Consider the following 26892-nt stretch of genomic DNA (forward strand, 5'->3'; position numbering starts at 1 on the left):
CATTTGCAAGTTGTCTGTATGCAAAGCGTTCTGCCCCTGGGAGCCTAAAATCTCCTTAGCAAGTCATCTGAAATTTGAGAAGAGCTTTGTTCTGAACCTGCTTTTTACTCTTCACTGTCTCTTCTTTGCTTCCAGCACTGTGGACAAAGAGACTACATATAGATTGTACCTGACCAACCCAGTCACAGCACAGCCAACCCATAAGGCTGGCCTGTCAACCCCCTAGAGTTCAAAGAGGTGACTGAATATGGCTATCTGGAGCTCTGTGCACAGGCTTCACACTGCAGCCTTTGAAACTTAGGAGAAATTTCAAAATCCAAATCCTTCCAGCCTAGGATTCAGATTCCTTTTGCAGACATGACCTGGTAAAGAGGCTATTTGCTATTAGGCACAAGGCTACCTTTCTGATTTTCACCTGATGTTTGAGATTAAGGGAAAGGAGAGCAGAGAGGAGTAAACTGCACATAGTCAGTGAGCTTCACCCAGCCAGCACTGACAGGCACACACAGGTGGGTGCATCAGCAGGAGGCGCACTCAGCTCACCTGCCCGGGCAGCTGGCACCTGGTGAGACAGTGAACCAGAAGTCAGTCCCTGAAGAGACTAGCAGGGCAGAGCCAAGTCATTTCACAGCCACGAGTGGGAGGAGAAGCTCCTTTGGGAATTACCTAGCTAATGATTTAGTGGCTGGGGTAGGGAGGGTGGTGGAAGGCACTGAAGGATCTCCTGGGAGATCACTTGGCAGGCCACCAACTGCAAGTCTGGGGTGGGCTTTGGCAGACTTAGTGGCAGTTCACCCATACCAGAAAAAAACAGCCTGAGGAGGCCACTCCCGGGACAGAAGCTGTCTTAGCAAGGACTGTGAATCACTGTCTCTGTTTAAGGAAATGGTTCGGGTTTTCCCAGCAACTCAATCCCAGATTAAATGAAAAGCAAGCCCAGACTCAAGATGCTGAAAGTGCGACTCTGTTCCCTATTCTGCCTAGTGACCACTCTCCTGGAGACTCACATGAGGCAAAGCCTGCTTCCAGGTGCAGCCAGCTGTTTTTGTCTTCACCTGCATGGATACAGTTCTTGAGTACAGCAAGTCAGTCGGCAACCTGGATGTTCTCAGTGCATCTGGGTCAGCATCTTCACAATCCACTAACCACTTTGTTAGAAAATAAAGCCCAGGCCAGGTTTCCGGAATCAGAAGCTGCATTTTATCAGACTCGGGGCCCCTACGTACAGAGTTCTGAGAAGATCTGTTCTAAAGTTTGGGGGTTTTGTTGTTTGTTTTGTTTTAGTGTTTTGAGGCAGGGTCTCACTATGAAGCCCAAGCTAGCCTCAACCTGTGGAGTGCTGGGATTATAAGTGTGCATCACCATGCCTGGCCTGTTCTAAGGTTTGACTCCAAGTCTCCTCTAAGCAAAACGGACCATTTCCTACCTAGAACCAGAAAACAGAGGTCCAGTGTTTCCAGTTACTTGTTGGGTGCATAAAGAACTTCATTGCCTCAACCCTCAGGTCATCATCTGTGAAATGGGAATGCCAGTCCTACTTAATTAAGATGATTCAGTTGAACAATAGATTAGAATTTGGCCTACAAATTGTGAAGCATGATAGAAATATTCAATTTTATTCCTGTGTGTGTCCCGACTCTTTCCTCTATACCTAATTTCAGTATTTCACCCATAATGAGGGTGACGATTTGACATTTACAACAATCATTGTTCCTTGGAATTCTTCCCCCCCACACACGAACAAAAAAAAAATTATCATTTTAATTCCTGATTCTAAGCAGAAAGAGATCCTGTCACTTTGACCTAATCCTCTGAGGTTCATCCCTCTAAATAATTGTATTGTCTCTTATCTAGAAAGCACTTTGTTGCTACGGCAACGCATGATAATTACACGTGTGAGTGATTGACTCCTTCCCACCAGAAAGCATTCTGTCCTCCAGAGTGTCACTCTCCTGCAGTTTTGCATCAAGCCCTAGAAGTCTCTGAAACTTATATGCATACTTTGTGAACACTATAGTCCAATACAAGGAAGAGCGCGATACAGTAGGAAAATTACTGGGGGAGGAAGTTGGGGACATGGGTTCTAGTTCTAGTTCAATCTGACATCTAATTTTCAATGTAATGTGGCAGAGGGCACTGGAATTTTCAGAGCTTGCTCTTCTCTACTCAAAGGGAAATAAGGGAGCAGTATGGTTCCCTACACCTCAACCCCCTAAATCTCATGTCATATTAACTCAGAGTTGATTTCAATGGTCACTTAACAGAAATTATTCAGCAAACCTTCCCAGCATTAAACATTAACACAGCTATTCCTATGTGTCACGGTTCATTATCATGCCAATAAATGATTAATTATCACTTTCTGTCTGGGCCAATAATTTTGCTGAACTTTTATGATTCATTATTTACGCTATGTTGTAATGTTACCTCTCAAAACTGACATATTAGCATTTATTGTTTTTATTGCTTCTCCAAGGTGGCTTTTGAAAGAGACACCAAATGCCACATGTTCAGAAAGGGTTTAAAAGTTTGAAGTGGTTGAGGTAAACAGTACTTGGCTGGCTGCAGAGACAGAAGAAGAAGACCGGTGCTTCTGTGGACTCTGCCATTCGAGCAGCAAGACCAGCTATGAGTAACTCCACAGTCTGCTTGGACAATGCGACCGTATGTGAAGGTGATTCCTGCGTGGTGCCTGCCAGCAATTTCAATGCCATTCTGAGCACTATCTTGAGTGCTGTGCTGACAGTCCTCTTGGCAATGGTGATGTTTTCCATGGGCTGCAATGTGGAAATTAAGAAATTCCTAGGGCACATAAAGAAGCCATGGGGCATCTTTATTGGCTTCCTCTGTCAGTTTGGAATCATGCCCCTCGTGGGATTCATCCTGTCACTGGCCTTTGACATCCTTCCGGTTCAGGCCGTGGTGGTGCTCATAATGGGTTGCTGCCCTGGAGGGACTTCCTCCAACATCCTGGCCTATTGGGTTGATGGTGACATGGACCTAAGGTAAGACATTACACCTCCAACTACTGCAGTCAACTTGGCTTACTTGATCTTTTCAGAAGCCTATGGCATGCTGGATGTTCATCTGATCTTCCACTGAGCTAAGGAACAAGTGAGGGATTACACAGTGTAGAATGAATACACACACGTGCGCCTTCTGGTACAACTGCTTAGCTGTTACGATTTGGGGGCTATAGTTTGTGTTTGTGCTTTTAAGGTTTTTAAATCTAACTCAATTAACAGAGAGTTGCATAATTGCTGGTTATCTCTGGGAAAAGATTCAGAGTATTTCATAAAAGAAATCTTTCCCAAGACACTAGCCATAGCTGAGAAAGCTTGTCCTGTTGGGGTCAGAAAAAAACCAAAAACCCACTTTCTTTACAATAACAAGAAGCTTTGAGGACAAACATGAAATCGAACTGCTCATCGAACACTAAAATCTATAGTGAGACAATGGTCAGCTCCCCCAGACAGCCTATGCTTTGGTTCAATTATTTCCTGGTATAAAATCCACAGAAGAAGTCACTAAAAGGAACGAGGGGAAAAACCTAGAGCAGTTGTTTTTCAATGATGCTTACCTTACTATAAAATAAACAGGAAACAGTTTCTCTGCTTCCCAGAGTAATCTAACTAGTAATGTTTGCCCAATTCATCTTGTGCCAGTCTGAAGTAGCACTGAAAGGGAAAGAAAGAAAAGAAAAAAACAAAAAAGGAATAGAAATCAGACCGAGACTCTTCATGATGAAAGTTGGATACACAAATGTCCTTTTCCTTTTCCTCACATTCCTCATTTCCTGTGGAAGGTATATATTTTTGCAAGCCATCCAGGAGTTAATGTAATGCATGCTTATTAAGTACTGGACTACGGGCAGTCAGCTCTGTTAATCCCCAGCTACATGCAGAGGGAGACACTCCAAGGGCAGAAAAGTAACACCGGATTGATCAAGTGTCTAGTGAGCAATTAGGAACTTGCTGTCTCATCTCAACTGGTGCTGATTTCTCTAGAAGCTTTAGAAAAAAGTCTTGCCAACTATATACATTTCCTATTTTTGCATAAGGAAATGCAATAGCTACTTTACAATCTGTTTTTTTTCTTTAAGAAAAGCCCTGTATAGCTACCTTTATCTCAAACAAGCAAAAATGTCATTTTTTAAAATTTTTTCTTCTACAAAATCAGAGAACAGGAAAACAGAACAAGTCTGCAGAGGGTTTTGTCACCAGCGGGAGGGGGGAGATGGCGGGGAATGGGATAGGAGGGTGAATATGGCACAAAAAATGGGTATACATGTATATAAATGCAAAAAACAAGACCTATTGAAACCAGTCCAGAAATGAGGGGAGAGGAAAATAAAGGAGAGTAGAAGGGAGAGGTGAATTCACTATGATATATTTGATACAAACTTTCATAAACACCATAATGTACCTCCACTCAGCACAATAAAAAAATTAGTAAACATGAAAAAAAAAAAAAAAAAGAAGAAGAAGAGCCCTGTGAAGGAACACATGGTGGCAACTGCTATTTGGGTTTAGTTAATATGTGAAGCACAATATAACAATACAAGCTTTTTTAGGCTTCAATTTAGTTTGACCTGGACACACAGAGGTGACAATTCTAAAAGTTTGTACCTTTTATATTGAGGGGAGTGAACCTGAGGCTTTGACCTTCGCTAAACAACTTTTATATATTTGTAACTTTTAAACAATGCCGGCTTGTCTTTTCACAACACAGTGTGTACCACAATATAATGCACCCTTGTAATTGCTTCCTAAAATAGAAAAATGGATGTGTGATGTTGGATTTTTCCAGCTGTTGAAATGGACTCTTTTCTGCAGGCTGTATCTGTAAAGCCTAATTGAAAAGCTCCAAGTTATACTTGTCTGTTTTTAAAAGAACTATTGTTTCTTTTGAACAGGAGATAATTATGGTATTCTGCCTACTTAGTATAATAATCCTTGTAAATTATATTTTAAAAAGTAGAGTATGAAAACTTGCAGAAAACCTCCTAGCTGAATCATTCATTACATGAATCTTTCAGTAAGTCAGTATAAGCCCTAGAATGGTGTATTCAGCATTGAAAAATTCAACTTTAATTATTATGTTAAACTGTGTAAACTGTGTACTCCACAGGCCCACCCTTGCTTTGCAAAGTATACATAACACCAACGTCTATCCAGTCCTGCAACCTACACAGAACTCACTAAGACTCAATGACATAAATTCCACTTAATTCTCTAAGGCTTTTCATTCTGGATATATTTAACTTTCCTAATTCCGGAAGCCTCTGGTTCTATTTTCCGGCACACAAACAATCAGAAACACAAAGTGAGGAAGGAAGCAGGGTGTGAGAGTCCTACAGCAGCAAGAGAAGCGCAAATCCCACAAAGCCGAGAAAGGAACTCATGCAGCACAGAAGTGCTCCTATCACTTATTCTAGGGACAATCTCTCCGTGAGCAACAGCCCAGAAGAAATCACTGTGTTCTAGCAAAATGTACAACAACTTTTATCACAGTGGATCTTAATCACTGATAAGAGGTTGACCATGCTACGGTGCAAGAAAATGACATTGTGCATTGCATAATTTAGGGGCAAATATTCAAATATTTCTCTAAAACAAGTTGAGACAGCGAAATCTTCAGCTATTAAGTAACAGTCTTCCAAAACTTTTTTTATTTCTGGAGTAAATATTTGGTGACTTAAGTGTCATGGTTGTTTATTCATTTATTTATTTATTTTTATTAGGACTGAGGTTTGAACACAGGGCTGCATGCTTGAGATGAGAGCACTCTACCTTTTTCAGTCATACCTTCAGTCCATCCTGCTCTGTTATTTTGGAGATGGGGGGGGTCTCACAAAGTATTCACCCAGGCTAGCCTGGAACCATAATCCTCCCAATCTCAGCCTCTCAACTATCTAGGATTACAGGGATAAGCAACTGGCACCCAGTCCTGTGCACTATTCATATTTCCAATTCTATACTCTTAAATTTTTAATGTCCTCATCTCCACTTGAACTCTAGTGATGGCGGTCAAGACACGATTACTTATACTAACAGGTACCCTCACTATTGAGTTCAAGTCACACAGTGCTAGCAAAACAATTCCACCTGGCTTCAACTTTCTTAGATGTGGTTCCTGGTAGATGATACCAAAGCATTCCTCCCCCCGCCATCATCTCTTCTGGAATGGGAACCATTACATTTTACAATCTCTGGTGAACTAAAAATAAGTACATAAAAAGATAAGTTACCTGTGCTCACTGGAATACAGCAAGTGATATTCCAGCTCCTTCTCTGATGACCCCCAGCCTGGGAAGTTGTCACTTGTGAATCTGAACATTACACAGAAATTTTCTCCTAAGTTATAGGCATGGTGGGCAGCAAGGTAAGCATATAAGGTGTCAGGGAGAAATGAAGGTGACTTTTCAAGTGAGTCTGCCAAGGCTCATCGACCAGGGGACACAGAGACTTCCTACCTTCTTTGTGTATGCTGTATCCCCAGATAAGGTGAATATCTGATCTCTCCACCTTAAACATATCCTCAATTGCACCAAGCAAGGACTTCCTCATTTTCCTTTCCTTGACTCTTTTTGGGGAGTCCATTTCCATGCATCCTGTCTTCAGCTTTCCCCAATTTCTTCACTGCCACTTACTTTCTACTCTCAAACCTTTCTAAATTTCCCATTTTTTTAACATAAAGGGTTTATTTTGAACATTTTAAGGAAAGGTAGAGTTACATCACAATTATAAAAATTACTTATAGGACTAACAGATTTATATTGTGTATACTTTTAAATGCAGAAAACAGGGAACTGTCTACACATTATATAAAACAAATTTAAAACTAAAAATAAATTCAAGCTCAAAAGATGGGGTCATTTGCCTAGCTTTAAAGTGTGAATATGAAGACCTCTGAACTATACACACTCATCCAAACTTCACTAATGATGGAAAACAGAGAGCACAGCATTTCCAGGGAACCATAGACATTTCCACCATAATTATTTAGTTATAATAATTGCTCCTGTTTCATCTTTGGAGGACTTTTTTTTAAAAAGACAATCAGGTTAAAAGTGTTTTCAGACACTACAATTTGTGACAATAAGAACAGTCTTCTGATGGGTCTACACTGCTTAATGCACTTCCTGTTTGGCACATAAAACACTAAAAATGAAATCTGGCTCAGAAGCTCCTCTGATTTTTTTAAGAATGCAAAGCCCCTTCAGATGCCGCATGACACATACAACTAGAAAGTCACCTGTTGACATTACATTTGCTTCTCCAGCACATTTTTATCCTACAACCACAGTAAGCAAATATATAGAAAACTGAAAGCAAGTAAAAATAAAGAAAACAAAAAAACCCCTAAATAACCTTTAATGTGCAATTTTAGTTATTACATTGAATATTGTACTTAGAAAAGAGCCTGCAAAAAGGATGGTCTGCTTTTAAAATTCTTCTCTGAAGTTTTACACGGCAGCCTGACATCACACATATATGCATACACAATATACTAGAGAAAAAAAACAAGAAAGGCCAATAAATTTTATACATAGATTTATGTTTTGTATTGCCACAAGTTCCATGATAATTTTGGAAATTAATGTTGAATTCCTAGAACAAGGAATCAACATTTAGATACCAGAAGAATGCAAGCAATGCATGCATATCTGAAATATAAGCATCATTAACTGTGGTGTAAGCCACCAAAAGAAAGAATGCATAGGGAAAAACGAAAAACAACCCCACCTCCTCCAAAAAAAAACTCAACTCTTCCCCTTCCCTGAAGCCCATAAAATGAAACACGGATTAAAATTATGACCATCATCATGCTGCATTTCTCTAGAGACTGGGAGATCCTGGGAGAATCAAAGGTGCTTGCAGAAAAGCCACAGTGCAAGCCCTTAGATAAAGCTACAAGTGTTCCAATTGACTTAACAACCCTGGGGACACTTCAAAAGATCTTCATTTTCAGCATGGAGTCACTGCACCGTGTTCTGCACAGTCTACATGCTGGATACACTTTTCCTACCAGGTCATTTATCTTTGGCCAAATATTGCTGCATTTTTCATCTTCCATTTCAGGATCACTCTTATTTTAGTTGTTCAAGATCCATAATCTTGGATCTTCTCACAAACTCAAAGCAATCCCGACCATTTCAGTCACATCGATATCCATCTTCTCCCTACTCTGGGAGATCTATCCCAATACCATTTGACTCTTTGCTTTTTCCTCCCTCAAAGAAACCTCAGAATTGTTAGGGAGACAACTTTTTGTTTCTCTCACAACACACTTATTTTGATTTTATTAGCCAGTGTTCATTAGACACTCTTAAATATCGCACACTGTGCTTAGTACTCAAAATGCAGTAGTGCGTACGATCCTCCAAGAACCCTCAGGTCAGTAGCAGCATTTTCTGCATTTGCCAGATGATAAAAATTGAGACTCATAACTTTGACCAAAATCATTAGGTCAATGCATGTCAGTGTCAGATTTGGGGTCCACACTTATGCACTCGCCTCTATCTAGGCTTTTAATCTTTCTCTACATTATTTCCATCACCTATCAGTTCTACAGAGCCTAGCACCACCTACAAATCATTCTTTTAATCCTTAAACGTGGTGCTTCACTTCTAATACAATTGCAGTCTTTTGTAATCCTTATCGCTGATTTCACTGAATTCCTCAGTGTATGTAACACACACACACACACACATTCTCCCTGGAAGTTAATAGAGTTAAAGCCAAGATTTTTTATTTTCTTATATATTAGTATTTGCTCTCATTCCACTACAAATTCTTGATAGTATCTCTGGTGTTGATATCTTTACCCTTTAGAGAACTTCAAATTTTTCACGTGAAATATTATTTCCATTTACAAATTCGTTCCCCTATGCCACTCACTAAAGTTCTCTTATCTGTAAATTGTTCAATATCGATCGTTGTCCCTGGTTTGACTTTGTCTTTATTATTAGTCCAGATAACGTCAGTGTCCAGCCACTTATTCTCTGTCTGTCTGTAACAGAGTATCAAGATTGGTCACTAAATCTAAACCATTTCTTCTCCAACTCCTATCTTGTCCCTTTGCTGGTCTTTAAGAAACTGCTGTCACCAAACTCAAAACTATGATACAACTCTCTAAATTATCTTAACAATAATTCAGGACTGATGCTTTCCCAAGGAAATTTTAAAGGAAAAACAAGAAAAAAATAAAAACTGACTTCCTCCCAAGAATTGTTCTCCTAGTGTAAAACAAAAATTTCTTGACCTCCTCTTTACTATGATACAGATAAAGAATTGCATTCCCCTGAACACCCCACCTTGATCTAGGATATATATTGAATGCACAGCAATGACAGTGATTTTATTATGGAGACAATGTTAAATCTGTTCTAATATGTTTTTAAATTAAAGATAAGAAAGAGAACAGTGAAAGAAGGGAGGAAGGAAGGAAAAGAGAGAAAAGGATTTGCAAAGTCCAGCACTTTGGTTGCAAACAGAAAAAAACACTACTAATAACAAATGAACGTATTTTTCTAGTGTAGGACTCTGCTTTCTCATCCTATTTTCTACCTACATTAACTCATGATCATAATAGATTGAGGTTCTCAGAAAGCCTTTTAAGCATATCTCTAGCATTCATTATTTTTTACAATGTTTTAGATTCACTAATACAAATACTTTTATCTGAATCTTGTAAATATAGTTAAGTAAGTTCATTCTGCATTTTTGAGAAAAGTTAAATCTGATGATAGATTTTCCCCCACCCTTTTTTCCAAAACTGTACAAATTTATAATTAGATGCATTGAAATAAAATCCTTTATTTTTATCTACTTTCTTTAGAATAGTGTGGAGTTGTTATTTTTTTATAGGGGGACCACGTATTGTAAATATTTAGCATTTTCCTTAAAGTATACAGGTAATACCCTTAAGAAATGACTACTCGAATCATCTCCGTGCTATAGCTATCTAGGAATGAGTCTTTCAGAAAAAAAAATTGCTCAGGTGTTCTGATTCTATATCATAGAGGGACACAAAATGCATGCACTTGTGTGTATTAATAATAACAGTAACTGGCACTCAGCGAGTGTCTGGCAATATTCTAAAGACTGAATACCATTAGCCCATTTAGTCCTCCATGGCCTAAGAGGTAACAAATTTCATTTTACATAAGGGAACTGGAGAAGAGAAATCAAGTACATTGGCTAGAGTCACAGACAAAGTGACAAGATCTTCTTCCAACCCAGGCACTGTGTGGCTTCAGAGCCCAAACATTAAACTGCTCTGTTCCACAGGCAGAGAATGTGCACCTGTGCAGTGGGCACTTTGAAGGGGACCAGGAAGACCCACTTCCCAAAAATCTCTTTCATCCACTGGCAGCCTGCCAAACAGAATCATTTGATATCGATTCATCCATATGCAAAGCCAAAATTGTTCTACTCAGCCAGACCCCTTTATTAAAATACAAATGCTTACAGCAGGAATCATACCAAGCCCTGGTTCTTCTGAAACACATTTGGTAAGTTGTTAATGACTTACTCAATCTACCCTGCCTTGGGCTTATTTTCTTTGTTTAAAAAAATCAGCTTCATCTTCTTTTTCCAGCTATGGCCATTGGCCAATAATTTAACTGCTTTATGGAAAAACATTGAGGCCTTCCCTAATACAGGTGTTCTTACACAAAAGCCAAGATCATCTACCTCATACCAATACGGACAGATATGTGAAGCCTGTAGTCTTGGCTTTTATAAATGTGTTTGCTATTCTCTAATTGGCAGATCAAAAGTGGCTTGTCTAGGAATCTTGTACCTTGTTTAATAATTAGTTTAAACCACCATTTAAAACCTTGTCTGATCCTTGAGGATAAATCTGGAGGGAAGGAAGAGTGCAAAACAAAGTAGAAAGACCCAAACATGGACCATTTTGCCAAGGCCAGCCTCTGCACAAGTTTGGTACATATATACTTCTGCCACCATGCAGGATGATAGTACTGACTGAGTCAGCCTCTCACTTGACTTTCTAGTAATCCTAGCTACTTGTCTTGTAGCTGAGGATCATGAGTTCAAGGCCAGCCCAGGCAAAGTTAGCAATAAGAGAAAGGGCTAGCTTGAGGGGTAGAGCAGTTTGCTTAGCATGCTGGAAGCCCTTGGTTCGATCTCCAGTTTTGCAGAATGGAAAGAAGGAAGGAGGGGGGAGAGAGGGAGGGAAGGAGAAAGAGAGAGAAAGAAAGAAAGAAAACAGGCTCTGCCCTGGAAAACACAGACACATCATCAACCTGCTCGTTTCCTTGCAGCATCAGCATGACCACGTGTTCTACCCTGCTGGCTCTTGGAATGATGCCTCTATGCCTCTATATCTATACCAAAATGTGGGTTGACTCCGGCTCCATCATAATTCCCTATGATAACATAGGTAAGTCGATCCTCTGCAAGACTATATGACATCATCCTTAAACTCTCTGCTTGGTTCCCACTAGAATCTATTTCCATCTGGCACGAGGGGCAGTTTTGTCCAATTATAATTCCATTATAAAGTTACCTTGGCATTTGGATGAATAGAGGCAGAATGTAAACCCCAAACCTTGACTCCATGAGAAGGACCTAAATTTCTGTCAAATCAAATCACCATAGAGAGGAACCAAATTTAAGTCATCCACCACCCCATCTCCAGCAGTCTGTCCTGAAGAGGCTTAGGCTGCCGGCACATTGGCGGCTTAGTCCTTTCTTTAATCCAGAAAATGACTGGTTCATGGTAATGGGACTTTATACTTAAAGACTCAAATTAAAGAAATACCAAAAAAAGTATAATGATTTCAAAATAGGGCACCTAGTAAGAAATCATGAGGGGCATAGTGGGAAACTGCAAGTGAAACATATTGTTTGTAATCCTCAACAATGGGCCACATCTTAGTAGAAAAGTTGATTTAATGACACAAATTAAAATTCTTAATGTCTTTTCTGGGATGTAGGTGCCAGTGGAAGGGGCGTGGACATAGGAAAGGGTGAATGAGGGTGAATGTGGTGCATGTGTTCTATATTCATTTACGAAAACAGAAGAATGAAACCTGATGAAATTGTTTTAAGAAGGGAGAAGAGGGAGAATGGTGGAGCTAAAATATAGTGTTAACCCATATGTAAACAGCACAATGTACCCCTGTGCAATTATTATAATAATAAAATAGGATGTAAAAAAGGGTATAAAAATAAAAATTCTTAATGTATTTCATGTCTTCGAAGTCAAATTTACTAGCTATGACTTTGTCTTCTGTCTTCTATTCATTTCAACTCCCAAATGCCTTCTTCTCAAAGGTGCTTCTTTTCTCTTTGGGGGAAAACAGAAGATGGCAGGAAATGAAGTGGTTGGTGTGACAAGGGAACTGTGTCAAGGGAAAGACAAGATGGCTCCTGCCATGTCCAAAGAAGCCTTTCCCATAGAACTTCCACAAGAAAGATGAAATGTAGGAGGAAATAGTAAATCAGTACCAATCACTAGTACACTGCATGATAAACAGTCTTTTTTGCAGTTGATCTTGGAAAAATGTCTTTCTGATAAAGGTTTCCCGTAGATGGGAGCATAAGCCAAGGTCAACCAAGAACCCCTTGAGATATTTATAAATGGGGTTCCTGTTGAGATGGAAATCTGGACTAGAAACCCCTTCCAGCTCTGAGAAAGATTGCTTCTGTTTTTAAACCCAATTCAAGTTATACTACAACTGAATTAGAACAAACTTGGTGAGCATTAACTGAGATGGTCAATATTTTCAGATAGTCTCTGCTCTCTTGCCTTTTCCTACCATAAACATTAGATTAGGAAAAAGCAAGTGGTCTCCCTTATCACACACTGTTCTGTAGAAGTTCCTACTGACACCTGTAGGATTCATCATGCCAGTTATATCTCCTGAAATCAGGTTTTAGAGTGATCTTCCCTGTCTGCCTACCTCTGCCTCATGCTGCTTACCTGTCTGGCTGCTCCCTCAGTTTGTTTGAACATCAAATATTGTAGGTCTCTCGATGAACCCACCAGCTGACTAAGGAATTTTGAATGCACATTACTCATCAATTAAGAAAAGAATTTAAGCCTTAAAGTATTCTCCTCTTAATATTCAGTCCCTTCTGTAAAATGACTCATGGGAATACTGAGTAATCCTAGCTAGTATGTGAGTGTCTTCTATCATAACTTTTAATGTGAATGAATTCTGAAAAGAGGAGAAAATGAGAAATGAATTAACAAATCAGTGAAAGAAAAGGTCATAGTAAGATCAAGGGTGAAAAAGAAAACAAAAGAGAAGAGGAGAGGAAAGCAAAGGAGAAGAGAGGAGAGGAGAGCAAGAGGACAGGAGAGGACAGACAGAAGGGAAGGGAAGCGAAGCGAAGGGAAGTGAAGGGAAGAGAAAAGAAGATAGTAACCCTGCTTACCATCATGTTTACCCAGTCTGTTCTCAAACCTAACAATTTTGCTGCTGGTTTTTCTAGTTCTTTAATGAGGAAAAAAATATAAGTTAAGTGCTTTACAAGATGTTATCCTCACTTTATAAATGAGGCTATTGAGGGTCAAGGTAATTACTTAATTTTCCCAAGATTACTGGGTTGCTGGAATAGCCAGCCAGCTGGCTCTCTACCCGGCTGTGTGGATAGGCACTGAACTTGAAACAGCTTCTACCCAGTGCTCAGCACAGATCGTGACTCAGGAATGGCTGCTGAGTCCACAGCTAGAGCCAATAGAACAAAACACTATGGCAAGTTCTAGTACCCAAGTACGTGAGCATCTCATACAGAAAACGTTATGTCCATATCACCATTGAATTCTCACAACAGCCCTTTAAGGCTGACATCATTCTACCAGGTTTACACATGGGAAACCTGACTGCAGAGGGGTTACATGATTTGCAGTTTCCATAGTTTGTCACTAAATAAAGTTTCATCTTCCAGTCTCTGGAAGGTTCTGAGACATGAATCTACTCAACACTCACTTATTCTCTCTTTTTTTTCTTCCTGCTCAAACTTTGTAAATTTGACTACAGACAAAGTGCTGGGTTCAATGGTATAACTGTAGGCAGATTTTTAATCTGCCTAGACAGGATCTTACACAGAAAGCACAGTATGTGAGAGAAGACAGCCAGCTCCCCAGCCTACAGGGGAGTAAAGAATTGATCATGTCCCCCTTCCACAGGCAGGAAGGAGTCACACCTGTGTGTGTGAAAAAGGCACAAGACTGTCTTTCCCATCACCTTCAAGATGCTAAAAAAACTTTATCTGACCACAATGGTCCAGAGGGGAAAAGCACTTTCACCAGGGTGTGGCAGGGATCTCGTTGCCATGTTTACCTTGTTGCTTTGGCTATCCCAAAAAGATAAGGGCTCTTAGCCAGAGGGGCCAAGTACATTAAACACATTAAAAACACATTACCAAAACCTCGCCACTCTTATTTTCCAACTCCAGCTACCATAGGACAGACAAGTTTATCAATGTCATCTTAATATAACCCTACAAACATAACAAAATTTAGGGAGTGGTCTAGAAATCCAAGAAAAGAAGTCTCCTTCTAAAATAATAGGATGCAAGGATACCCAAAGGGAATTTTCTGCAGGGATCTTACCACTCTGTCAACATGCTTTTCCAAATTCCCTGTTCCACCATGCTCTTCTGAGAACTTTTTCTTTCTTTCTTTCTTTCTTTTTTCCTTTCTTTCTCTCCCTTCCTCTTCCCTCCCTTTCTCCCCATCCCTCCTTCCCTCTCTTCCTCCCTCCCTCCCTGCCTTCCTTTTCTTTTTCTTTTTTCTTTCTTTTAACTAGCGCTCTCTCTCTCTCTCTCTCTCTCTCTCTCTCTCTCTCTCTCTCTCTCTTCTTTCATCTTTATTTCCTTCTTTCTTTTTTCCAGCTCTTGCTTTCCTAATTCATTTGTTAATTCTGCTGAGTAATTTCTAGGCAAAAGTAATTTTTGCACTTACATTGTCAGGAGGGTTAGAAAGCTACAAAGAAATTGTGGTTTTGTTATTATTACTTCATTTTAAATTGACATTTACCAGCCTTGAAATCTAGACTCTCCTTTCCAGTTCTGCATCAATCTGTCCAATACTAGGCAACAGCACTTCTGGAATTTTTCAGTTCCATGTTTCATTTTCTCACACTGCTTTAAAAAGATATTTGGAAAAGAAACAGCCCATAAGAAGTTACTTGTTGCTCTGATGTATAAATGTAGATTTGGACAAATGAGTGTTAAATGATATGGAGAAATAAGTCATATGTCACTAGAATGGCAGTAAATTTAATGTGGGAAAATTGAAGTTTAACTCTTCTATCTGGCCTCATGCCACTTGTTGCTGCAAAGAATTGCAATTACATGAGAGATCACCAAATTTATCATCTCACAGAAAATTAAAAGCATGCTTTTCAACCTATTTCTCACCTCTTTGTCATGGATTTGAATGACTTACCTTAATTTTAACCAAAATCATTAGCTTTCAGAATGTCTTTAGATCTTGAGCAAATTTTGAATATTTTCTTTTATTTAAAAAACAGTATTTCTCATATTCCTACTACCATAAAGTAACAGATGAAAAATACCATCTAAAAACCTCACAAGAATATCTAAACAACGCTCCCCACACACACACATGTAATTAGGCAACCTTGAAATCTAAAAAAAATCACCCCAAGATTTAATGAAAGGACTTATAACATCAATATTATCACTTCTCTGTGATATTTAATTGTTCACTGGAATGGGTAAAAAAGGATTGGGGGAGGGAGGATACAATTCTATGTTCTGTTTTGTATATTCAAGAAAGAAGACTGAAATGCTACCTAAGCCTTTTTCAGGCTACTTACCTTTTATTTTTTCTCTTTCCTATGTTATATATTCTGTTGATCATCTTTAGGTACTTCCTTGGTTGCTCTTGTTATTCCTGTTTCCTTTGGGATGTTGGTTAATCACAAATGGCCCGAAAAAGCAAAGATCATACTTAAAGTAAGTATCCCAAGCTATAGGCTTCAATCCAATAAATTCAGTCCAAGAATTGAAATGATGTAGTCATTCCGTTTACTGATTTATCTTATTCTCATTGTATAACTGTCTTCTGGGAGACCTGCAGTCATTACTCATACAGTCCTCTCTCCTACAGCACCTTTCCTGGTCCCATTCACAGGGCAGATTTCTATCAGTATTTTGAGACACCAATTTAAACATTGCCTCTTGGTTTTACTCTACTGTGTCCTTAATATACGGTTGTTATCACTGCTATGTAAGTTTGTGTCATCAAATGTATCTAGACAGCTATCTTAGAAAATGAACCTATTTTTCTCATCTCTGTAGCATATGGCCATTTTTTCAGTGCCTGACAATTTAGATGCTAAACACACAGCAACCACTCATTCCTTTCAGCAACTCTATTCTAACTTGATGATATGGATAAGGATAGAAATGATATAGAATAGTTCTGCTGCTCAGGGGGCAGAAAAAGCTAGTTGGTATTCCCTGCTTCTCTGAACAAAAAAAATATATAATCGCCAAATATTTTTAATTATAAAAAGGGGAAAATAATAGCAGTGGCTTATATTTGTATATACCTTTTAAAAAAATTTTACATAACCTTTTATCTATTTTCTTATTATGATAGCAATTATAAAAGGTGACTGGAGCAAGGTTTTATCCACAACTAAGAAATGAAGATTTGGAACAGTTCATCATTTACCAAAGGAGACAGAATAGAAGAAGCTGAGTTGGAAACCAGATCTTCTAGGCTCCTAGTGTAGGGTTTCTTCCCTTCTGACGGATAATTTTCAAGACAGAAAACCTTCCTTCGGCATGTTGGTCACGTGTATATTCCTGTTGTTTTCTTAAATGTTGAAACATGGCATTAAGTAGCAGTATTTCCAGTGGGCTGACAGTGGCCTTCAGGCCACAAGTACATAGAGAAATCGCTTCACTATCACTTCCCATATACAAGGAGACCTTTCGGTCCTTCTCCCTGACAACCTTATTTGGACTTGTTTTAACAGAATGTTGGGCTTACTTGTGCCTTTTTTTCCAGATTGGATCCATTGCAGGTGCAATCCTCATCGTGATCATAGCCGTGGTTGGAGGAATATTATACCAAAGTGCCTGGATCATTGAACCCAGACTGTGGATTATAGGGACAATATTTCCTATTGCTGGTTATAGCCTGGGATTTTTCCTGGCTAGAATAGCTGGTCAGCCCTGGTACAGGTATGGTGTTTTGATAAATCAGATTGGGGGTTTTGTTGACAGAAACTATTTGCTAGGACTTTCTCAACAAAGTACCAAAAACTGAGTGACTTAAGCAACAGAAATGTATTATCTCACTGTTTGGGAGACTGGAAGTCAGAACGAAGGTCTGAGCACTCTAAGGCTGTGAGAGAAGAATCTATCATTGCCCTCCTTCTTAGCTTGTCCATGGCCATCCTCTCCGTGTCTCATCACCTCATCTTCCCTCTATGCACATTTCTGAGACCAAACTTCCTTCTTCTTATAGGGACACAAGTCATATGGGATTCAGGCACAGCCTACTAACCTCATCTTAACTAACTCTATCTGCAGTGATCCCTTTTCCACATAAAGTCACATTTTGAGATACTGGGGGCATCAGAACTTCAACATACACATCTGCGAGAGGGACACACTCAAGCCATAGTAGCTGTACATACTGATGACAAACCCAAAACCCTTCACTGATCATGGCATTCTACATAGAATCAGTCACTCCTGAATTAATTCAAGTGACCTGGGAGAAATTACTGACTGCATTTGTCTTGGTCCCCTCAAATTCTTCCAGACCAGAACTGTCCAATCCAGGTCAAACTTTTCTATTGCTAGCCATTCTTCTTCTCTAAGCAGAACAAGTTTAACAAAGGCAGTGGATTTGTCTTGTCATACATGTGGGTTATTTCAGTCAGCAATAAGATGAATTAACCATCCAAAGGTACTGAATATGAAAATAGGTTTAACATTTATGCAAAAATATTTTCCCCCCTACTAGTCCATCTAACTCAATAGACAGGGAAAAATTCAGGTGTAGAAACCGGTGCAGGTATGAGGCTGGGAAAGAGATATGCAGCCTGGGATGGTGGGAAGCATGCAGTGTTTGAGCACTCAGCTTCTGCTGTCCCTCTGCCACTCACCAATTGTAAGATCTTGGGCCAGACATTACTCTTTCTCCCATTTTCTGCAACATCAAGACAATAATTTCTATTTTACAGATTTTACATCAGTGTTTAATCTGAAAAAAATGAATTTAACAATACAGTATTGATAAAAATACTGTATCTTGAGTATTTTCTGAGCTTCGTGCTCAATGCTATTAGCAAGGACATAATTTAAAGGGTGAAATTTCCTTGGCCATTTATGGAACACTATTATAATTAAACCAATTTACATATTAAATGTTTTATTTATTCATAATAGATCACATTACTATATGATATATTTTATTCAATGTAAAGTTATACATTGAAAAATATACCCTAAAAAATATATATAGATAGATATTAAATGCAGAGACAAAATGCCTAGACAGTCTATGTACTTGTCCTCATTAAATCTGCCTTGAGTGTTATAAAATAACAAAACAAAACAACTACTAAAACATATACTCTCTTAACATTCTCTTCAGGTGTCGAACAGTTGCTTTGGAAACAGGGATGCAGAATACTCAGCTGTGTTCGACCATCGTGCAGCTCTCCTTTTCCCCTGAGGACCTCAATCTTGTGTTTACCTTCCCACTCATCTACAGCATTTTCCAGCTCATCTTTGCAGGAGTTTTATTAGGAAGTAAGAAATCATGCTAATCAAATTTCATTACAATACTCTTCTTTAAGAAACCCCAGAGTTGCTAAAATAGTCTTCTTCAGAATTCCTTGTTCCTGACAGTGAATTGTACAAAGAAATGAGAGCAAAAGCCTACCAATAATAATGTTGTGACTCCCAACCACTGACTAAAGCACTGTAACTTTACCAGAACACTTTAATGAAGATTATTTTAATGAAGGTTGATTCTCTCCACTGCCTTTCTTATCCTCAGTAATTAAGGAGGCAATAAGGTGTTGGGGCACCTTATTGTGCACCTTTCTGAATGCCTCCACGTGCAACCAGCATTTGGTGATTTTCCCCAAACATTGTCTGAATATGCTTTGTAAATACAGGACATTTATCAGAAAAGTGATCTCCCACAAGCTAGGCGTGGTGATTCCAGTCTGTAATCCCAACATTTGGGAAACTGAGGAAAGAAGATCATGACTTTGAGACCAGCATAAGCTGCATAGTAAAACCCTACTTTAAAAAAACAGGAAATGAAAGGTGATATAAAAGGATAATTATCAAACTAAGTTATGAGGCAGATATGTGCATGCATGTATACTTATATATTTTAATACCCATATAATCAAAGCAGTTTCAACAAAATTGTTCTTCACTTAAAGCTCCAGAGATAGATGTTTGGTTTGGTTTGGTTTGGTTTGGTTTGGTTTGGTATGGCTTGAAGCAGGGCATTGTCTCTCTCATCTGTCTCATAATTACAGCAAACATTTACTGAGCTGTTACTATTCTACACAGGCCAATGAAAGGACTTAATTTTATCTCACTGAACACTCAAAATTACCCCATGAAAATGTTATCATAGCAATTTTATATATAAAGTATTAGAATTTTAGGGATATAGTAAATGATACCTTCTTTTCCCTTTTTGACTTTGGAGCCAGTTGAGAGGAAGAAAAAGTCAGATATTTAAAATAGCACTTTTATTACAGATAAAGTTTAATTGGAAGATAATGGCTTGAATCTGCATCCAAATGGTGTTACTAATACAGGCTCACATTCCACTGCCTCACACGTGTGCGGATATATACACATGCACACACATAAACTTCAGGTCTCCCCTTGCAGAGCATGTCCTGATGAGTTACCTCAATCAACTTCTGGTTCTCATTATTACAGAATATCCCACACAGGACTGAAATCCTAAAGAAGTCCCATAGTTGCACTGAGCAAATAAACCCTGAAGTTCTATGTTAGGTCTTCTGGAAGTGTAGTCACCCCTCTTGCCATAAATATCACAGACCTAAGGATGACAATTGTGTTCTGTCAGTGCCCTCTGGTGAGAGGTCACATAAACTACTTTCCAAGTCATACAATATATCCAATATCCAAAATAATTTTTCACCTAATCATCTGAAACTTACCCAACCTCTTGTCTATTTTTTACAGTTTATGTTGGATATAAGAAGTGTCGTGGGAAAAATAATGCAGAATTTCCAAGCGAAGAAGACAACAAAACAAAGCCTGACTCATCGTCATATAAGATAAATGAAGGATTTCAACCAGATGAAAAGTAGACATCAAATGGACAAAAAAGAAAAATGCTGAAGAACTTTCTTAAACTATAACTATAATTGTATTTTGGTGGGATAGTTGGCAGGAAAAAGTTAGAGTGAAAATTTAAATTTAAATTGAATCTATATATTGATTTTAGTACAAAGTGACCAGTAGTCCAATTCTGTAATGTGATAAATATCATTTCATGTACCTATATATGTTTCTCTCTCACACACACACACAAGTATATGGCATTGCTCAGTGTCTGTGGAGGATTGGTTCCAGAATGCTCCTTAGTACCAAAATTCACAGATGCTCAAATTCTTTGTATAAGGAATTTCTTTGCATTACCATCCCATATACTTTAAATCATCTCTAGATTACTTATAATAACTAGTACAATGTAAATGCTATGTAAATAGTTGTTATACTGTATTTTTTTACAGAAGAATGTACAGAATAATGGCAACAAAGTCTGTAATATTTTTAATACACATATTTTTCAAATATGCTTGATATATGGTTAGTTAGAACCACAGATGTAGAACCCAGAAATGGAAGGTCAAGTGTATATATAGATGATATATATAGTATCATTGAAATAGTCTTGAAAATAGTTGTAAACCAAACATAGTATAAGTAATCCTGAGAACCTTGCAACACCTAAACTGAATTCTAATACCAAACCTCATAACCTAGAGATAAGCACTTTTGTATATTAAAGAAGATACAATAAATTATTATTGTAAAGTAATATTGAAGATTTTCTTCAATATTTATGATTGTAAAAAAAGATTAGCATGAACTCATTCCACTGACATTTTAATCATTATTTTGAAAACTTTGCACCCTATTTATTTATAGAACTGTGTTGTATAATATGGACAAATATGATATGACTTCCTGTTTTAAAATATAGCCTTCAGGGGGGAAAGTTGGTGCAGACAATGTATGCACATATGAGTAAATGAATAAAAAAATAGCCTTCTCCAGTGACTGTCTAAATTAAATTCAACAACCAAATTAAAATTAGATGTTTATCACATCAAAGATCTTGTACACTTGTTGCCCTAGCCCCAGGATCCATTTTTACCCACTGTCTCCTTAAGAAAAAAATTAATTTTTTCAAATGACTTGAATTTGGCAACTACTTCAAGCCCTAGAGAGGGACTTCCCTAAGGTTTAGCTGTGTGATCAGGTCCAGATTGACTCGAATGACAGCTGTTCTGTTCATATGAAGCACCCACGCAGACCTTATGAGCAGAGTAGAGGCAGGAGGAACAGAGAGTAGAAATATGGAAATACCAGGACTCCAGTGAATGAATTCATAGCAAGGGAGAAATGGGCAGTGCATACATTGAATTTACATAATGGGAAATAGATAAATGGGAAACACATAGAAAGGCACAAATAAGAGACACTTGGTTGAAATGTTTTAATGGGATCAATTTGATGTGCAGCAGGAAGTAACTGAGAAGAATCAAGTCAGAGAGGGATCCGGAAGTGAATATTAAACAGTATTTGAAGAAGAGAACATTTTCTTGGGCCCAGATATAGGAAGGGCCTCGCCAGGTGAATGCCTTGGATGCTGTCATAGGCATCCAGAGGCATAACCAGAGAAAGGAAGTAGGATCTCATAAATGGCAGCAGGTCTTCTGGCTGCCAAAGAGAAATAACTGGTCAAGTGCAGGGCTCTCAATCATGAAATCTAATTTAATTTTTTTCCCTCATTTTGCAGCAAGATGCACAGATGTTCTTAACTCAGTCTTTAGTGCTTTAGTTCCATGTTCCATTTGGATATTTTCATAGCCTCATAGATTCCTTTCAAATGTTTTGTCTCCAAAGAACTTTTTGCACATGGATGCTATGAGTTCAGATCCTGCTAGTGCATTGAAGGATTGCAAAGACAGGAACCCAACTGGGACAAGGGATTTTACTTTTTAAAAAAATGGAGCATTTATATCTTTTTATACAAAGTTTACACTTGCAATTGAATATGGGCCCCATATTTTTCCACCATTAGATAAATATTCTAAAATGTGTTATGGATGTTTTAAGAGACAGTGAAAGAGGGAGATACAGATTTTCTTCTTAGGGACTACTAAAGAATGTGCCCCAAGGATGCAAAAGGAAGACTTTCATTCTAGCTATTAAGTACCTCCTACACTTTCTTCCTCAAACAGAAAACAGACAGGTGCACTAAAGACACACTGTGAATTCATATCAAAATTTCAGCATACCCAAAGTCAAGGGCCCTGATGCCAGCAGCTGAAGCAGCAGGTTTTCCTCCCTATTGATTAAGATACATGAGTGAGACAGAATTTGGCTTTCTTAATATGATGTGTTATCTTGCGTGTTGTATTTTTTCCCTAATGTGCTAGAGGGAAGAAAAAATAGCTAAGCTTTCTAAAATGACAGCTCTCTATTTTTAAATGACTTTGAAAAGCCCATAAAATTATGTATTTTATTGCCTCTGTGAGTATCATATTAAATGGATATTTTATTGTACAGCTTGAATAAATGAAAATAATTTTTCATAATGTCTGGCCCAGTTGAGTCTTTGTGATTACTGTCAAGATGTCTTTACTTTTCAATTCTAGAGATATAAATAAGGTTGAGTTTCTGAGATCTTAAGTTGTTCTTGAAAAGTATCTGAAAGAAATTCTTAATTAAATATTCTAATAATTAGGTCTCTTACTGATACCAATTGAGGTTTTCCCCCAAGAAAATCATACAGGGGAAACATTAATCAAAGGCTCTTAAAACTGGTGTGACAATGATAGCTGATTTAAAATAATAATAAAAGTACTACATGCACTCGTAAATAAAGCTACCAGGCTCTATGAAATGGTGAGCTAGATATGTATGTGGGGAGAGAGAGAGAGGGAGAGACTTTGACTAGGGAGCTCATGACAATTGAAGAAATCCTTAAAGATATTGTCCATCAAGGAGGCATCTAGGAGACTCACTCTCTTCTAGAAGCAAACAACTTATCTCCCTTGGAATATGTGATACCCCATTGCTTCTCAGTCCTTCAGCCTTTCAAAAAACATTTATAACAAGAGACTTTGAACTGTATTAGGTTTTACCACATCAAGGATCTTGTACACATGTTGCCCTACCCCTGGGAGTTCATGGATTGCCCATTCAGGCACAGATAGGGAACTAGTTTCCATCTCTTCATCTTTCATATCTACGTGTTTCAAAAACTTTCCTGCCAAAACTGTGTCATGCTTCAGATGTGCTGCATCCTTTCCTACCTCCTCCTTCATAGCCACCATTCTCCCATTGGGGGGTAAAAAAAAAAAAACAGTCCAAGGCAAAAATGTGAGTGAGACCCTATCAGAAAAATAGCCAAGGCAAAAAGGGTTGGGTGTGTGGCTCAAGTGGTAGAGTGCCTGTCTCATGAGTGCAAGGTCCTTAGTTCAGACCCCAATACCATCAAAAAAGGAAAAAAAGAAATAGAAAAAATACAAAAGCTGAACACAGCAAGAGAAAGAAATTTTGTAAACTTTCATTTATCATGATGTGAGTCTTCATATTAAAACTTTTTCATTAGGGAAAAGAAAAAATAAGAAATGGAGTGATTTGGCCTGAGTTGAAATATTTGGAATCTGGAAACACTGTAAATTGGGGTGGGAGTAAAGACATTTGCCACTAACCTGACGGCATTTCCCTTTCCCCAAACAGCAACACCCTGAAGTGGTCCTGTAAAGAGCCTCAAAGGAGGATTGGTTATAAAATTGAAGGAAGAAGTAGTATTGTTTATCACCAAGAGATCCAAAACAGTGGTAAACGACTGAGCCTGGTCTTTCTACTTTAGAAATAGGTTTCAGACAGTCACCACAGGGTCCTACCTGAACACATTCATTAGAATTGACAAATGTGGTCAGTTTCTTTTTTGTCTGACAGAAAGTATAATTTGGCTAATTAGTTTGACAAAGACCCTTGCTTTGCAAATTAAGAAACACAAAGGGTATATTTTTGAAATCAAATGAGTTCAATCTGCAGCTCCAAGGTTTAAAAAACATATTTAAAACGTGATAATATAAAATATTAGATTCATAATAGATAAAGTATTTAGATCCATTATAAAGTAATGGATCTAAAATACATAAAGAACCCAAAACCCAATTATAAGTCAAGTCACCTAATTTCAAAAATGAACAAAAGCATTTTAATAGATCTTTCAGCAAAGAATGGAACACAGCAAATAAACACATAGCAATGAACGTGAAAAGATGCTCAAAATCACAAAACAGTAGATGAATGCAAATGAGAACCACGGTAAGGTACCACTGCATGCAAGATAAAATAATGAACATGAAAAAAACACTAATGAGAGCAAACGGTACAAGCGGCAGCTCCCACAGACTATTGGAGGTGTAGTGGCTTTCAAAAGCACCTTGCCATTTCTTATGAAGTTATACACACACTTACAGAACATCCCAGGAATTGCACTTCTAGGTATTGAAACAGTATTGTCTAAAATAAAACAATAGTAACAAAGAGTCAATCGGGGCCAAGATTCTAGGGAAGGGGATTGACTGCAAAGCTGCACAAGGGAATGTGGGGGAGAATGTTCTAATCACGACTTTGGTGACGGCTACACAATTTTGTATACTTGTCAAAAGTCATACAACTGTACATTTAAAATTGGTGGGTCTTATTTTATATAACTTTTGCCATAATAATGCTGATTGAAATTCTATTAGCCAAGACGTAGCAAAGAAATTTATCCAATTTTTTTTCTTTTCTGAGCACCATCAGAGAATATTATATTAAATCTGGAGCCTGTAAGTGAAGAATAACAGACTCAAAGAATTATTTGATAAATCTAGTCGGTTCTTTGGTAGCCAACTTCTGAGAAATTGAAATGATGAATGACTTCAGTTACAGAAACATTTTGAAAGATTAGTGTGTCCAATTCTTTGTTTTCAACAAAACTGATAGAGAATTCTATCAAGTTGCCACTCCCTTGCTTTAAAAAAAAAGTTTTGATGACAGACCACTATGGGATTTTTGGGGGAAGTAACTTGGAAGGAGTTCAAACTTGAGGGGCAATCTATACCAGAAATCTTTCCTTTATCTTTATATAAATAAGGTTTATCAGCAATTAAATACATTTTTAAAAGAGGAACAAAATAGATGTTAAACTCTATCTCACATAATGCTTACAATGTGCTAAGCTTTCTTCTAAGTTATTTCTATAAATGAGTTCGTTTAGGTCCCCCTCTCGCAGTAATATTAGCTCCTTTTACAATTGAGGGAACTTACAGCTGGGGAGGTTAAGTAATTTTCCCAAGGTCACTCAGCTAGTAGGTGATAAAACTTGAATTTAACAAGTCTGACTCTACATTCTGCAGGTTGCTAACAGTACCAAACTGTATACTACTCATTCACAGATACGTAAAAGATCACATTTTTACTGAATATTTTACATTAGGATAAAATTCTACAGTTGAAAAGGAATTAAAATATGAATTGAAGTAGAAAGAAAAACATTGTGGCCAAATGAAAAGGCAAAACTGCTTTTTTAAAATCAACATTAGCAACCATATTTATGAATCGTGTAGATTCTTTGGGTATATTTAAACTGATATATTAGTGTAATTTTTAAGTTTTAGAATTTATAAAACTGTATTTGCAACTTTTGTCAGAAATTGAAACTGTATTTTACCTTATGATGACAAATAGTAAATATCAACTAAAAGTGTACAAGATATAGATAGATTTTAAAAATTCCCTTCATTTCTAAGTTCCTGTGGTCCAGCCTTCCACTGACTTACTAAGTATCACATTTAAAATCGTAGTCAGTATTGCAGAAATCTTAGAACAAAGATAATTCTGAGGGATAATCATTGTTTGGGAAAATAAAATATATGCAAAAAATATGTATTTGTATGTGTGTGTGTAATTTAAAAATATAACATCATTATTTAAAATTTAATTTAATTTAGGATGTTTAATTCAAAAATGGCTAGCATGAACCAGCGGTTTCCAGCTGAATGATTTTAGTCCCTCAGTATGAATGGATTCTTAAGTCATCATGGCTATACTTTTCTCAAATCAGGAGTTTAAAGAGAACTACTTTAAAAATAACAGACGTGATTCTCTCCTTTTCTTACTGTAGAAGTAACGGTTCTTTTATGCCACATGACACTGAGGAGTATTATAATGTTACTAAGCTGTACCACTAATCCAATCCTGTAAAGGACTCAGTGAAGAAAATACAGATACTAATTATGAACAGAATGACGGAGGGAAAAGGGTTATGAAAAATGTTACATGGGAAAATAAATTGGTATTTAGTTATCTTTATGCCAAAGTGCATATGTAAAGATCAAAAAAGAGTGTAAATATGAAAAGTTGTCTTAAGGAAATGAGATTGTGAGTTGATATTTGAGGTTTTTTTTTTTCTTTTCTAGTGTATGGTATGTGAAAACTAAATAAAACCAAGGGGGGAAAAATAAACAGTAAGAGCAGCTCCAGTGACAACATGGGTCCCTTGGGGCCCATACATTCATCTGGGATAGCATGATGATTGGTTCTGCAGCTTCTACCTGCG

General features: G+C 37.8%; 1 protein-coding gene across 1 annotated transcript; it reads left to right on the forward strand.

Moving 5' to 3' along the window:
* Nucleotides 1-2405: 2405 nt before the first annotated feature.
* Slc10a2 (solute carrier family 10 member 2) lies at nt 2406-21457 on the forward strand. The gene is made up of 6 exons (XM_020152620.2): nt 2406-3005; nt 11294-11412; nt 15877-15965; nt 17029-17204; nt 18628-18785; nt 20217-21457. The coding sequence occupies exons 1-6, from the start codon at nt 2629-2631 to the stop codon at nt 20342-20344; spliced, it is 1047 nt and encodes a 348-aa protein (XP_020008209.1). The 5' UTR covers nt 2406-2628; the 3' UTR covers nt 20345-21457.
* The last annotated feature ends 5435 nt before the right edge of the window (nt 21458-26892 follow it).

The sequence above is a fragment of the Castor canadensis genome, chromosome 10 (assembly GCF_047511655.1).
Source record: "Castor canadensis chromosome 10, mCasCan1.hap1v2, whole genome shotgun sequence".
NCBI lineage: Eukaryota > Metazoa > Chordata > Mammalia > Rodentia > Castoridae > Castor > Castor canadensis.

Excerpts from the sequence above, each read along its gene's own strand:
- Slc10a2 (XM_020152620.2), top strand. The coding sequence starts at position 2,629 with ATGAGTAACTCCACAGTCTGCTTGGACAATGCGACCGTATGTGAAGGT. Across the intron at positions 15,966-17,028 it reads AAGCAAAGATCATACTTAAA|ATTGGATCCATTGCAGGTGC; the intron begins GTAAGTATCCCA and ends CTTTTTTTCCAG. Across the intron at positions 18,786-20,216 it reads TGCAGGAGTTTTATTAGGAA|TTTATGTTGGATATAAGAAG; the intron begins GTAAGAAATCAT and ends TATTTTTTACAG.